Raw genomic sequence first — 15,930 nt, 5'->3', positions numbered from 1 at the left:
AATTAACAAAAATTAAACTCTGAAAGCGATTACTTAGATAAAGATAATTAAAATAGCCCAAATACTGTATATACCAGCAAGATAAACTAATCTCCTATTTTTTTATGTAATATTTTTAATAATATTTTTTTAATCATTAAATATTTTAATTAAATATTAATTAGAATTCGAAGAATTAAATTTAGTAAGGAATTAGAAAGAGAGTTAAAATGATAAAGAGGATAAATCTATTAAGTTAATAAAATTAAAAGAAAAATACTTAGCTTTTAAAAATTAACAAAAATTAAACACTGAAACCGATTACTTTGATAAAGATAATGAAAATACCCCAAAGACTGTTTACAACAGCTAGATAAACTAATCTCCTCTTTTTTAATGTAATATATATATTTTTTTTTTTTAATCATAAAATTTTTTAATTAAATATTAGGATTCGAAGAATTAAAAAGAGCAATCGATTAGAAAGAACGTTAAAAAGATAAACAGGATAATACTAATGAATAAATAAAATTAAATTCAGTTACAAGGTGGATAAAAATAATAATTTAATTTATTTTACTGAATATGAAATAGATAATACATTAAATATCTGAAAATTATTATTAAATATTAATAATACATATTATTTTTTTGTTTTTAACTATAAAGATTTATCAATTTTAAAGTTCATTTTTCCCTATTAATAATATATTTATATTAAATATTAAGCTTTATTTGCTCTGTAATATAAAAAACTAATTATTTTTATTTAAGAATATTATTTATAGAATTTAAAATAAATAAATATTACTTCAAAGACAAAAAAAATTAAAATTAGTGATATTTAATATTATTTTGGGTTTAGTTTTTTAATTTAATTAATTTAATATATAAATAATTAACATAATAGAAATATAACAAACATATCATAAATCAACCACTATTTTGAATTAAAACTTTAATTTTTTAAATAGTTTTATAAAATATTCATTTTAAATTAAATTTGAATGATATTAACTTAAATATATAGCTTAAAATTTATAGAGTTTAATTTTCATTTATTTTATTAGGTAGTAGTTATGTTTGAAATACCTAATGTGCTTCCTAAATTCTAAATTGGTAATATATTAAGTAGATTATAAAGCTATTTTATTTATAAATAAAAAATTACAAACTATTATAAAAATAAATTTACTTGAAGATTGTAATGAAGAGTTCAAGTTAAATTGTGATTTAGTTTGATCACCAGAATTGCTGTCTTAAGCCAAATATCCCTCTACTTATTTTTCTAAATTTTCTATGCCTGATTCTTAAAAATAAAATAAATTTTAATGATGAATAAGCAAAATAACTACTAACTTTGTTGAAAATTAAAATTTAGTTGAAGCTGAAAATTAAAATATTGTATTATAAAAAGATTGCATAACACTAATAAAACCTTAAGCTAGCTTTTTCATAAATTTTAGACATTATTTATTGACATTTGATTATAAATTATGAATTCAATATTATAATTTAGTCAATTCATCAAACGAAGATTGATATCTTAACTACAAAGTCTTTAATTTGAGTTAGTAAGTATCGTGAATAAATAAATAAATAAATAAAAGATTTGAATATTTACAATGAATGAATATACTGAATATAAAAAATTTAATAGTCTTCTCTAAACACGTATTAAATTTCGTATTTAATAAGTTTTAATAATTAAGTATATTTCACTAGCAAATTATTTTATTAGTGTTATGCAAATTTTACCAATAAACCATAGATAATTAAAAAACTTTTATTGATTTATATATCAGTCATTTATATATCTTATAAAAGTGATTAAATTTACAATTATTACATGACATAACTAAAATTAAAAGAATTTTATTAATAATTACATGTCTATGTTAGGTATCTATCTATCTACTATTATTTTAATCACTAAAAAAAAAAAAATTTTACTCTCCTTTAAAATATTTCTTTTGAATTCTATTTTTTAATGTGCCTTTTTTGTTTTTTGAAGGAGGAGGTTTAATAAAGTTATTATTATTAAATTTAGATAAATATAATAAAAATAGTAAATCCATTAAATAATAAATGCAAAATAGAATTTTTGTAGGATAAATGAGTACATACTAAGAAAATAAAAATACTATAATATAAGGAGGATAGGCCTCTATATATTTTGTGATTGATTAAAAAAATTAATAGCAGGTAGTAATTAAAGAATACTTTAAGGATTCAAGTTATACATTTTTTTATTTATTTTTTGGTAGCTTGATTTATGGTAAACACTAAAATAATTCTTTTAAATAAAAGGTTTTTAAGTAGATTATGAAGTCTTAAAAAATATTTCAGATAAATATTCTGAAAACTTAGAAAATTTAGTCAAATTTTTATGACTAAAGTAGTGATGAGAAAAAAATGAAATTCATAGTAATTGAATACTGCAATGAAGGGGATCTCTACACATATCACATTAAAAAATAATAAGAAGTTTAGACTTTGGAATAAGCACTAGAAGTTATAGATATTGCAATTTAAATTACTAAAGGCATGATGATATTAAAAGAACTAAACCTAGCGCATAGAGATTTAAAGCCTGAAAATATATTGATCCATAATGATGGAGAAAAAATTATAGCTAAAATATCAGATTATGGACTAACTAAAGAGGTATAAAGAGATTTAAAATCAATTGTAGGAACACCAAGTTATATGGCTCCTGAAATACTATCTGCTTATAAGAAAGGCTCAGTATATGACGATAAAATAGACGTTTGGTCTTTTGGATTAATTTTATATGAAATGTTTACTTGCAAATAAATATTTAAAGGTGATTAAAAATAGATTTTTAATTAACTCATTCACTATAATAACAAAATTGATTAACTTTTATTTTAAGACAGAAATAAATGAGTTAATTAATTTTGTTAAATAATATTAAAAAATGATTACCTAATACCCCATTGTAAAAATTGATGTAAGTAAATTGGTCATAAGATGCCTTTTAAAAGATCCTAAAAAATGACCTGATTTTAAATAAATAAGTATATTAACCTAATAGAGCGATGTTAATGTTATTATTGATACTTTAATAATTTAAAATAATCTATGCGCTATAAATTAAATTTACTATCCACAATTCTTTGGTTAGCTATTTGAAGCTCGTGAGTTCAATGTAGCTAATATGACAATATCCAATAATCATTTTTGTAATTTATAGATATTCTCAGCTGTTAGCACAATCTAATAAAAAACTATAAATTTTAGTTCTAGAATATAACTATGTACAATAACTCATTTTATACAACACACAATTATCTCTTTTTTGATGCTATTTATTCAATAAATCCTCTTCCCTAACACACTTTAAATATGAGTTATTTAAATTTCACTGATAATTCTTACTTTCCTTCTTTTTAAGTTAAATCAGACATCTACCTCGGAATTACTTAATTAGTTCTAACTGAACAAATTTTTTCAGTTTTAATAACTGAATTTACAGTAAAAAACCAATAAGAAATAGCATTTTGCTCATTATCCTAATCTTCTCTAGTCTCAATTAGCAATATTTCTTGCTTAAATGATAAAAAATTTTTTGATAGTTTAGTCAATAGAGAGTAAGGTGGATGTTTAATTTTCGATGAAATAAAAAATTTTAGCATAACTAATCTATAATCAAGCTATATAAAAGCAATAAGCAATTCTATTTTAGTAATAAAAAATTAAGCTTACACAAATTCAGTAATAAATTTATCATAAGTAGTTATCACAAGCTCATATTTTGAATAAAATTAAACTAACTCCTAAGCTAATCCAATTTTAATTACTTCCATTTATACTTCTAATATAATAATAAGCAACTCAATTTTTAGCTAAAATAGATTAAATTCAATTCCTAATACCTAAGCTTATTCAACTTCTGCAATTCAGGTAATTAATCCATTAGGTTCTATATATTTATATAATAACCAATATATTAATTCAGTATCTGTAGTATCTTTAATTTTCAATATATAGTTGATCGTAATATAACTATCATTAATGCTAATTGCAAGAAATCTTCATTTAATATCACAGAGAATGTAACAACTTTAATATAATAAGGAGGTTGCTTAAGGGCTAAATCAAACAATTTGTAAATACTTTCTTCAAATTTTAGCTAATCTACAGCAAGCTAAGGCTCGTTTCTTTATATAGAGAATCTTAGTTCAGAAAAAAATATTTTTATAGAAAAATCTTCATTTATAGAAGCTTATGCTTAGAATGATGGAGGTGCATTTTACATAAATTCACAAAACTCAAATTTAAATTTTGTGTGTAAATCATCTAACTTTAGTAATATCTATACACTTAGTTCTTATTCTTCCTAGATTTTAATAATGTAAATTATTTTAAATGTTATAAATTTGTTTTAAAAAGATAGTCTAAAAAAGTTTGCTCCAGACCTCACTTTTCCTCTTATATTATTGATAGCTTTTCTCGTTAATTACTATTATTATTTTATCTTGAATTATATTGTTAAGAAAACTAAGAAGAGTTTTCGTTCAAAAAATTAGGTGTTTTCGCTAATCAAAATTAAAATTTTTGTATGAAATTGATGTTAAGCATCTTTATCAGATGTGGTAGATTATTAGGAAGTTTTAATGATAGTTATTTAAATTTGTGTTTCATTATTAGTTAAGGATATTTAAGATGAAAACGAAGATACAAGAATGAAAATTGGATGGATAATTGTTGCTATTAGTGGATTTTTAATAGCATACTTTAATATTTTTATTATTAAAGATCTCATAGTATCTATTTATTAATTAGTTAAATCACTAGTAATGACATTAAAAATAAAAAGAGTAGATCTTAGGTATAACCAGCTATCTTAAAATCCTCACCTGTATAACTTAACAAAAAAATAGACTAAAATATAGTTAATAATAACAATCTGGATAAAAATTTAGATAATAACGAAGCAATATAATCAATTAATATTATCTACCAAACTCCTAATGTACAAGACTAGCCACAAATTAATTCTTAAAAATAAATAAATTGGTAAATAAATAGAAGAAAAAGGAACTCTGTTTTTTCTTAAAGCATTTACAAGAGTAGTCATAGTTTATAATCTACACAGTCAAGCAGTAAAAACATCTAAAAAGTTGAACAATAATTATCTCAAACAAATATATATAACGTAAACTAAAACCTAGATAGTACGAATAGAAAAAGAAAGTCAAAATATTATTTTGATTTTTAGTAGAACATATTTAATCCTGATACAGAAAGATAAGAATGAAACAAATTAAATATAAAAAAGATTCTAAATATTTATTATTTAAAGATTATAAATGAATTTTAAAATATTATAATAATTAATAGTTTCATTTTATTTTTAACATAATTAATATATTAGTGTAACCTTCATTTTGAATTGAAAAATTTTTTTTAATTATAGAAACATATATTTAATTTAATGTAGCTATCAAAAATATATTTAAAAATAAGCATTCAGTAATTCAAATTTTTATTAATTTGAATTTACTGAATCAATAATATATATATTTGAATTATTTTTTGAAAGAGATATTAAAGTATAAAATTATAAAATTAAAATGGTAAAAATTATTTTATACTTAAATAATTTAAAAAAAATTACTTTAAATTTTTTATATTAAAAATTTTGAGGACAGTACTTTATTGTTATTAGAGGTAGCTTTGTAGATATATATTGTAGATAAAAGAAAAGAATAAGAAACATCAAAAATAATAATTAATCAACATATAAAGTTATTTAAAAAACTCCCCACCAAATAATTCAATAATCTCATCTCAAAACCTATATTGAATGAAAGTAATAATAGAAGATTGAAAGAACATTTTTTAGTTTTTTTAGATTAATTTCAATAATAGAAGTGTACATTTAAATCCTAAATTTGAGATATAAGAAGAAAAGAAAAGAATAAGAAACATCAAAAATCATAATTAATCAACATTTGAAGTTATTTAAAAAACTCTTGACGAAATAATTCAATAATCTTAACCTATATTTGAATTAAAAATAGTAATAATAGAAGGTAAGAAAGAACATTTTTTAGTTTTTTTAGATTAATTTCAATAATAGAAGTGTACATTTAAATCCTAAATTTGAGATATAAGAAGAAAAGAATAAGAAACATCAAAAATCATAATTAATCAACATTTGAAGTTATTTAAAAAACTCCCCATCAAATAATTCAATTATATTTAAATCCTAAGTTTGAGATATAAGAATAAAAGAAAAGAATAAGAAACATCAAAAATAATAATTAATCAACATTTGAAGTTATTTAAAAAACTCTCCACGAAATAATTCAATAATCTTATCTCAAACCTATATTTGAATTAAAAATAGTAAAAGAAAAGAATAAGAAACATCAAAAATAATAATCGATAAACATTTGAAGTTATTCAAAAAACTATCCACGAAATAATTCAATAATCTTATCTCAAAACCCATATTTGAATTAAAAATAGTAATAATAGAAGGTTGAAGAAATATCTATTAATATGAGTAAATCATTCTTTACTTTGAATTTAACAGTCATAATCTTATTGTAATCAATACAAAACTTAAATGCTTAAATTTGTTCAGCATTTTCTAGGTAGTACCGTAAGATTAAATTAATATTTTAATACATTATGATATAAATTTTTAAAAACAGAGGCTAAATATTTTGAAAGCTATATTCCTTCTAATTATTTGAAGTTACCTAACACTAATATACTTTTGATAAACGCTATATTTTATTAATGGGATGGAGTGACTAACCTTTAGACTAAGAGTATAGTATATTACAATGATATTTCTAGTGAAATTGATAATATTGTGAATGTGGTTTAACGTAAATTTAAATAAATAGTTTATACTTTTTTAAAACAATTTTTATTTTATTAAAGCTAAATACGTTATATTTCAAATGGAGTATGTACTATAAAGAAATCAAATTTTAGCTCTGAATTCATAATAGCTAATATACGCAGATCCTTATACTCTTGAATCTAAATAAACACTACCATTCAGTGATTTAAAAGGTATGCATTTCATGAAAGGATCTAATTATTGTGTATTAATAAGTTCAACATATTTATTATATGTTTTTGACTTTGTAGAAGGAAAATAAATTCTATCTTTGAATATTTCACCTTTTAATTCTGGCAATAGTAATTAAATTACTTCTGCAAAGTTACTTTAGCTTTAAAATGGTTAGAATTTTATTGCAGTAATTGATGTATTAGGTGCTTATACTTGGTCAATTGATTTTAAAACTTTAGAATTCTCATTCAATGGATATTATTCTACAAATTGTATAACTTATTTTTTAAGTCTTTTAAAGAATAATATCTCACTCTATTTTATTTTATAGCTGGTAATTATAGGTTAATAGATTTCCACTAGAGTTATGATATTATATTTTTAGCAGGAAAGAATTGTCAAATCATGGCTTACTAGATCATTAATTTATAATCAAATTAGATAACAATAATTCAGAATAATAGTAGATTAAATATAATAATAATTTTCATTATAAATTTCTTAAAATTTAAAAAAATAGATCTACCAAATTGTCCATCAGCATCAGGAGATGAAATAATCAGTTTAAGCTTTATAAATTCTAAAAATAATTAAGGCAGTTTATACATAAGTAGCACAAAGTCTATTTATAGAATAGACTTAAATTTTGTCTATAATTAGAAAACAAATACATATGATTCTTTTAGCTTTGCTAATATCAATCAACCTTTTACTATTTAACCACCTGGAGATCTAAGTCATGAATGGTATCATTTGGAAGAACGTCAATAATTTTTAACACCATACAGCTATAGTGTATATAATTTAAAATAAGCTATATTTGTTTATTCATATAGTACAAGCACTTAGCTCACTCGTTTTGGTAAAAATAAAATTTCAAAAATAAATTTACTTTAACTATTATACTATAAAACTTAAGCTTTTACTTCTATAGGTTTTACAAAAACATTTAGTTTCTAACTCAATTAAGAAATATACTTTGCTGCTACTTCATATGATCAAATTTTAGTCACTAAAGATTCTCCAAGTAATCTAAAATCTATCCTTGCTTATCCTCTTTTTTCGAGTATCAAATAAAGATAAAATACATTTTTTTCTGTAAAAAACTGTAATACTTGTTTTATTGCTATGCATGATACTTTACGCTTAGTATTTTATAAAGTAATGAACTCAACATTCACTCCTTAAGTAATTATTTCTTTCTTTCTATCTTAATCAAAAATATTAAAGTTATTATAATTATAAAAACAGGTATACATATTATATAAATTAAAGCTTGATTTAAGTTCAATAAGCTTCAATATTGATCCCTACTAAGATATTAATCAAGCTATTTGGGTTATTGTAGGATTAACTTAAAAAAATCATAATGAAAATTTCTTATTTTATGCTATAAATATTTCCTCTTAATAATCGTTTAAATTGCTCTCAAATAAAGTAGAAGAAAATAATCAAAAAACAAGTTATGCTCTCTATTCATAAGAAGATTAAGAAATCGTTGGAATAGCTGTTAATGGAAGTATTTTTGTTTGGAATTCAACAGACTTTTCATTCAAATACTCAATAGGTAATCTTACAATAAAATCAAACATAAAATTCAAAATGGGAATTAATTTCATTTTATTTTAGATGAAAATAAACTAATGAAATATCAAATCCTATCCCAAAAAGTTAAAAGTTTTTTTTCATTAATTTAAAAATAATAATAAAATATTTTTAAAATTATTTTATTTATTTATTCATTAAAAAAAAAAAGCGTCCAATTGTTCTGGCTCAATAATTGGTTAATTATTTCATACTGATAATAATAAATTTCTAATAATAGTTTGTGGTAATTACAATTTAATTAGCTATAATTTCTCTAATAAAATATTTAAACCATTAATGAAACTTCAGTCAAATCCATAATATTTAAATGTATTCAATACAATTAATATGTTTGGAGTTGGAGAATAAAATAGTGGAGATGTTTATTTATGGAGTTTTAATACAGTTACTTAATAATTTGAATTATTTATGCATTTCCAGTCTCCTTCTTTAGCAGATGTTGGAAATAATATTCAGTATATAGAAAAGACTTAGGTTTTATTTATTTAGTATTACTATAGTAATACATTTTTCCCTATTGGATAATGTCTTTAAAATTTACTTAGTTGTACTTAGAAATGCTAAATGTAGTTTTATTTTAATACTACTGAAACTACTGATACTAAAAGTATATATGGGATAGGTTCTTATGAATAGCCTTATACAACTTCTTTGAGTATAATTTCATCTTTACTTTTAGTAAATCTCTAGATTAAAATAAATATTTTACCAAAGTATTTTCTATTTAAAAATAATATTTACATTTTAAAAATAGGTTAAATAATATTTCGAATTAATAAACGGATTTGAAATTCTAAACGTTAATATATTAGTGAGCAACTAAAATTAGATGGTATTTTACAATGAACTGCTAACTTTGTAAGTTTTTGCATAAACAAATTTAACAATTTAGAGCTGGAATAATAATAATAATCAATTAGCTTAAATTAATGTAAATTAGTTGCTCCAATTCTCGGGTCTATTTATGCTAAACATTGATGATATACTTATTAATTTTATTATTAGTAGCTCCTAATAAAAGTGTGGGGTCTATTTCGATGGTATTATTTCAAGTGCTACTATAGATAACATAAGTATATCTTCTACAGATAATACATCTGATTGTTTCTTTATTTAAATAAATAATTCTTTGTTGACTATTAAAAATATAAACTTACAAAGTTTAGATTTTTCAAATACATCAACTTTAATAACAATCGTTAATTCTTAATAGGTAATTTTTTAAACTATAAATAAAAATGAAATATTTTTATTATATTAAATAGATTGTACTTTAAAATATTCTAATTGATAGCTGTAAATTAAGTGAAAATTTCAGTATATTAACCTAAGAGAGCGATGTTAATGTTATTATTGATACTTTTATAATTTAAAGTAATCTATGCGATATAAATTAAACTTACTATCCACAATTCTCTGGTTAGTTATTTGAAGCTGGTGAATTCAATGTAGCTAATATGACAATATCCAATAATCAGTTTTGTAATTTATAGATATTCTCAACTGTGAGCACAATCTAACAAAAAAATAATACATTTTAGTTCTAGAATATAGCTATGTACAATAACTCATTTTATACAACACACAATTATCTCTTTTTTGATGCTATTTATTCAATAAATCCTCTTCCCTAACACACTTTAAATATGAGTTATTTAAATTTCACAGATAATTCTTACTTTCCCTCTTCTTAAGTTTAATCAGATATCTACCTCGGAATTACTTAATTAGTTCTCACTGAACAAATTTTTTCAGTTTTAATAACTGAAGTTACAGTAAAAAACCAATAAGAAATAGCATTTTGTTCATTATCCTAATCTTCTCTAGTCTCAATTAGCAATATTTCTTGCTTCAATGATAAAAATTTTTTTGATAATTTAGTCAATAAAGAGTATGGTGGATGTTTAATTTTCAATGAAGTAAAAAAGATTAGCCTAACTAATCTATAATCAAGCTATATAAAAGCAATAAGTAATTCTATTTTAGTAATAAGTAATTAAGCTTATAGAAATTCAGTAATAAATTTATCAAAAGTAGTTATCACAAGTTCATATTTTGAATAAACTTAAACTAGCTCCTAAGCTAATCCAATTTTAATTACTTCCACTTATACTTCTAATATAACAATTAGCAACTCAATTTTTAGCTAAAATAGATTAAATGCAATTCCTAATACCTAAACTTATTCAACTTCTGCAATTCAGGCAATTAATCCATTAGGTTCTATATATTTAGTTAATAACCAATATATTAATTCAGTATCTAGTAGTATCTTTAATTTTCAATATATAGTTGGTCTTAATATAACCATCATTAACGCTAATTGCAAGCAATCTTCATTTAATATCACAGATAATGTAACAACTTTAATATAATAAGGAGGTTGCTTAAGGGCTAAATCAAACAATTTGTAAATTCTTTCTTCAAATTTTAGTCAATCCACAGCAAGCTAAGGCTCGTTTATTTACTTAGAGAGTCTAAGTTCAGAAACAAATATTTTTATAGAAAAATCTTCATTTGTAGAAGGTTATGCTTAGAATGATGGTGGTGCATTTTACATAAATTCACAAAACTCAAATTTAAATTTTGTGTGTAAATAATCTAACTTTAGTAATATCTATACACTTAGTTCTTTTTCTTCCTCAATTTCAATAATGTAAATTATTTTAATTTAAGATAAAAATGGTAACTTTGTAAAAATGCGCACTAGTGAGCAAATCAAAAATTTAAAAAATTGGCACTTAAAAAATTTTGATTTTTTTATGAGCACCAGGTGCGCATTTAATCAATGGATTGATAAAAATATTTATTAACATAAAATTATTACCATAAAATAATGAAAATTAAATATAATATTAATTTTTTTTTTAATCAATATTCAGATAATCAGAAAATTAGAATTTATTAAGCTAGATTCTATTCTATGAAGGAGAGTTAACCAATATTTTAGGCTAGGCCAACTCAAATTTTTTGAATATCTAAAATTCTAATGTTACTTTTTTTAATATTCATAATAATAATTTTAACTAAACCTATCCTGATTATTTAAATCAAATAACAAAGCTATCTGACATCTAATCAGTGTCATTTTTCTAACTTTAAAAATCTATCCTCTCAATTATTGATTGTGGATTTTAAAACTTAATAATAAAAAATTTACAAAATACTTCCCCTCTTCTAATTAATGGTATTAATACGAGTATTATAATTTAAAGATTAATAATTAAAGACTCTACGTTTTCCACATACTTAATTAGTGTCAATTAAGGATCTCTAACAATTGAAGATTCTTAATTTATAAACATAAATTAGATATCCTCAAAACGAGTATTACAATCCTAGATTTCTCTGATAAATTCAGGAGCACTTATATCACTATATTAATCTAAATTATAAATATCATAATAAACAATATTTTAGAAAATAATTTGCATGCTATGCTTTGGTTCTATACTTTAGTTGAACTAAACACAATTTTTCATATCTGACACTATGTTTTTAGAATCAAAAGTGATTAAAATAATTTAATATCATACAAGCTTTTATGTAATTTAAATATTTATTTAAAAATAGGCCAATAACGGTGGTGCTATATCAATTAATGGTTTGGTTTCTAATCTTAATTATATATAAAACACTAAAATGATTGGAAATACTGCCATAACAGATGGAGGAGCTATGTTTTTAAAAGCCTAAAAAGATGATGTAATACTTCTTTTTTTTAAATAATTTAAAATTTTTAATCATACAATTAATAGGTTTTTACTTTAACTTTGTCTAATTGCTAAATTACTGACAATCAATCTTTAAATGGAAGTGGTGGGGCTTTATTTATTAGCTCAGAAAGTGAATCAACAGTACAGTAATAGATCAAAATTTATAAAACAAATCTATCAAATAACAATGCTGTTATCGGAGGATGCATTAATAATCTAGGTATAAATCCAGTTATAGACTCTTAAAGCATTATATTGAATAACTAGGCCACTCTTTATGGAGATAATATCAATTCATATCCTGATCATTTAGGTTTAATCATGACTACAGATTTAAATAAATACTTCAATTAGTCAACTAATTCTTTAATTTTATCAAATATTAAAAGTGGAGCTTAAATTCCAGATATAATTTTTTAGCTAAAAGATTAAACTGCTATACCAATATTTCCATTAGATGCTGATAAAATAATAATTTAAGCATAATTTAGCACCAAAACAAAAAATATATCAAATTATTACATTAGAGGAAATTCTACAGCATTTGTTGATTTAAAATAGAAATAATTTGTTTTTTAAGGTATGTAATTAATAGGGATTCCAAATTCAAAAGCAATAATTGAGTTCAAATCTGATGTTATAAAAATTTTAAATAAATAAACTAATTAATTTGAGTCTAACTATTCTTATGAATTAGAAGTTTATTTTAGAAGTTGCAATTATGGTGAAATTGAAAATTTTTACAATACATATACAGAATGTGTTGTCTGTGAATAAGATAAATACTCTCTCGATAAACAATAATGTTATTCATGTCCTTCTGGAGCAAAATGCTAAAATGGAATTATATATGTAAATTAAGGATTCTGGAGATAAGATGAAAGTAATCCTCTTGTTATAGAGTGTGTAAATAAGCCTTCAAACTGTATTGGAAATACTTATGGGAATTAAGTATGCTTAGAAGGTTACATAGGACCTCTATGTGAAGAATGTGATGTAAATACAATTTTTTAAATATTACTTTACCAATAAATTTAAAATTAATAAGATTTAAGGTAGCTATTGGGGAGAAAGCTATTCTAAAGTTGGATCTTATCAATGTGGGTAATGTAAAGAATTGAGTAATTTATTGTGGAAAGCAATCTTAATAGTAATCTGGACTTTATTTTCAATCCGACTTGCCATAAAAGGAGACTTAGAGGAATAAGCAATAAATGCTTTTTAAGTAGCTCTGAAAATCCACTTATTAAAGAATAATCAAATCACTTCATTAAAAGAGACTAAATATTAATCTAAATTAAATGTCAAATATGATAACCAAAAAGATAGAAAATCTCGAAATGGAGAAAAAGCTAGTGTTTATATTAAAGTATTCATTAACTATTTACAAATAATAGGATCAATTATTACTTTCAATATAAAATTAACTACAGGTAAAAAAAATTTAAATTATTTAATTTATCAAGATTATTTATTTATTTATTTATTTATATAAACTAAATTTTTTAAGATGAAAATAATTTTTTAAATTTTATCAACAAAAGATATATTTGATACTTCATAGTATTTAGGAACACCTGTAAGATAATAAATGAATTCCGCTGAATGTATATTAAAAGATATATAAACAGATATACCAATGATATATCTTAAACTACTATTTACTCTAAGTGTTCCAATTGGCTATTTAATGGTGTTTATACTTAGTTTAATTTTATAAAGGCTATTTACAAATATAAAAGTTCGTTACTATTCTATTTGTACTGCTGCGATCTTTATATTTATTTTAGTTTAGCCTGATTTAGTTTCTCAAATGATAGCTATTCTTTCATGCAGGGTAATTGGAGATTCTAGTTATATACTCTATAATATAACTTATGAATGCAACACTAGCCAGCACTAAACCTATAGTTCTACCTTAGTAGCTCCTTGCTTATTGGTGTTTGCTTTTATTATACCTATTGGACTTTTTTATATACTATACAAAAATAAAAATGATTTGCAAAACATTTAAGTATATAAGAAATATGGCTTTTTATACAGAGAGTATAAAAGCCAAAAATATTATTGGGAATTCGTGAAAATTTTAGAAAAAATTTTAATCATTATAATTCTTAACTTCTATTCCCAAGATACTAATATTAAAGGAGTGCTAATTTTTTTGGTGATTACTCTCTATGGGATAGGATCTAATGTTTTATAACCCTTTCGTTTGAGCGGGTACAATACAGTTGATTTCTATCAAACAAACGTGTGTGCAGTTTCTGTATTACTTTGTTTATTCATTAGCAATAATCCCTTCAGTTATTATGTAATCACTTCTATTATAATTATTATCACAATCAATGCTTTGTTTATTATTGTAATAATTAAAAGAGTTATTATAGGACTTTTAATGTAATTTAAGAATGTTATCATTTCATTTTTTTAAAAATTTTCTTATACAAAGTCACTTGTTCAAAAGTTTCAAAAATAAAAATTTAATCCGTAATTGAAAGCTAAAATAAAAAGAATTTTTTAAGAATTTTTAAATCTTAGTGAAGAGAAAAAGTATGATCTTTTATTATCTGGTGTTAAAATATAAATAGGTATTAAAACTCTTTTTATTTGTTATATTTAATATATTTAATTTATAGGTAAAAATCATAAAAGACTATTTAAAGATTAGTAGATTAATTAGACTATTAAATAAAATAAACTAAATGACTTAGCTACTGAAAATTAACAAAAATTAAACTCTGAAAGAGATTACTTTGATAAAGATAATATGAATAGCCCAAATACTGTATATACCAGCAAAACAAACTAATCTCCTATTTTTTTATGTAATATTTTTATTTGTTTTATTTTAATTATTAAATTTTTTAATTAAATATTAGAATTTGAAGATTTAAATTTAGTAAGTAATTAAAAAGAGAGTTAAAAAGATAAAGATGATAACACTACTAAATTAATAAAACTAAAAAAAAAATACTTAGCTATTGAAAATTAACACAAATTAAACTCTGAATACGATTACATTGATAAAGATAATGAAAATAACCCAAATACTGTATATAGCAGCTAGATAAACTAATCTCCTCTTTTTTAATGTAATATATATAATAGTTTTTTTTTAATCATTAAATTTTTTAATTAAATATTAGGATTCGAAGAATTAAATATAGAAATGGATTAGAATGAGAGTTAAAAAGATAAAGAGGATAATTCTAATGAATAAATAAAATTAAATTCTGTTAACCAAGAGGATAAAGATAATAATTTAATTTATTTTACTGAATATGAAATAGATAATATGTTAAATATCTGAAAATTATTATTAAATATTAATAATACATATTATTTTTTTGTTTTTAACTAAAAAGATTTATCAATTTTAAAATTCATTTTTCCCTATTAAAAATAAATTTATATTAAATATTAAGCTTTATTTGTTCTGTAAGTAAAATAAAAAACTAATTATTTTTATTTAAGAATATTATTTATTGAATTTAAAATAAATATATTATGAAATATTACTTCAAAGACAAAAAAAATTAAATTGTTTTTATTACATTATTTTTTTCC

At 21.5% G+C, this 15,930-nt stretch overlaps 5 protein-coding genes across 5 annotated transcripts; 4 read left to right on the top strand and 1 right to left on the bottom strand. All coding sequences in view use genetic code 6, as the record gives it.

Moving 5' to 3' along the window:
* Window positions 1-317: 317 nt before the first annotated feature.
* On the top strand, window positions 318-562 carry TTHERM_01639970 (hypothetical protein; the record flags this gene model as incomplete). Its single annotated transcript, XM_001029271.2, has 2 exons — window positions 318-377; window positions 431-562. 2 exons carry the CDS (start codon window positions 318-320, stop codon window positions 560-562), a joined length of 192 nt encoding a protein of 63 aa, XP_001029271.2.
* A 659-nt stretch (window positions 563-1,221) lies between these two features.
* Window positions 1,222-1,436, bottom strand: TTHERM_001639969 (hypothetical protein; the record flags this gene model as incomplete). Its single annotated transcript, XM_012798364.1, has 2 exons — window positions 1,222-1,288; window positions 1,339-1,436. 2 exons carry the CDS (start codon window positions 1,434-1,436, stop codon window positions 1,222-1,224), a joined length of 165 nt encoding a protein of 54 aa, XP_012653818.1.
* Window positions 1,437-2,394: 958 nt separating this feature from the next.
* Window positions 2,395-2,889, top strand: TTHERM_01639960 (Serine/Threonine kinase domain protein; the record flags this gene model as incomplete). The annotated part of the gene is made up of 1 exon (XM_001029270.1): window positions 2,395-2,889. One exon carries the CDS (start codon window positions 2,395-2,397, stop codon window positions 2,887-2,889), a length of 495 nt encoding a protein of 164 aa, XP_001029270.1.
* Window positions 2,890-4,802: 1,913 nt separating this feature from the next.
* TTHERM_001473460 (hypothetical protein) lies at window positions 4,803-5,402 on the top strand (the record flags this gene model as incomplete). The annotated part of the gene is made up of 1 exon (XM_012798363.1): window positions 4,803-5,402. The coding sequence occupies one exon, from the start codon at window positions 4,803-4,805 to the stop codon at window positions 5,400-5,402; it is 600 nt and encodes a 199-aa protein (XP_012653817.1).
* Window positions 5,403-6,513: 1,111 nt separating this feature from the next.
* Window positions 6,514-15,673, top strand: TTHERM_01473450 (transmembrane protein, putative; the record flags this gene model as incomplete). The annotated part of the gene is made up of 20 exons (XM_001029504.2): window positions 6,514-6,616; window positions 6,669-6,848; window positions 6,904-7,311; window positions 7,371-7,502; window positions 7,560-7,901; window positions 7,974-8,227; window positions 8,291-8,606; window positions 8,796-9,325; window positions 9,402-9,860; window positions 9,913-11,340; window positions 11,561-11,834; window positions 11,877-12,157; window positions 12,221-12,352; window positions 12,406-13,359; window positions 13,412-13,796; window positions 13,908-14,674; window positions 14,813-14,951; window positions 15,000-15,188; window positions 15,243-15,470; window positions 15,510-15,673. The coding sequence occupies 20 exons, from the start codon at window positions 6,514-6,516 to the stop codon at window positions 15,671-15,673; spliced, it is 7,665 nt and encodes a 2,554-aa protein (XP_001029504.2).
* Window positions 15,674-15,930: the final 257 nt, after the last annotated feature.

Source organism: Tetrahymena thermophila, assembly GCF_000189635.1.
Source record: "Tetrahymena thermophila SB210 genomic scaffold scf_8254592, whole genome shotgun sequence".
NCBI classification, from domain to species: domain Eukaryota; phylum Ciliophora; class Oligohymenophorea; order Hymenostomatida; family Tetrahymenidae; genus Tetrahymena; species Tetrahymena thermophila.
Note: the sequence above shows the minus strand (reverse complement) of the source record. Positions and strands in the feature narration are given on the sequence as shown.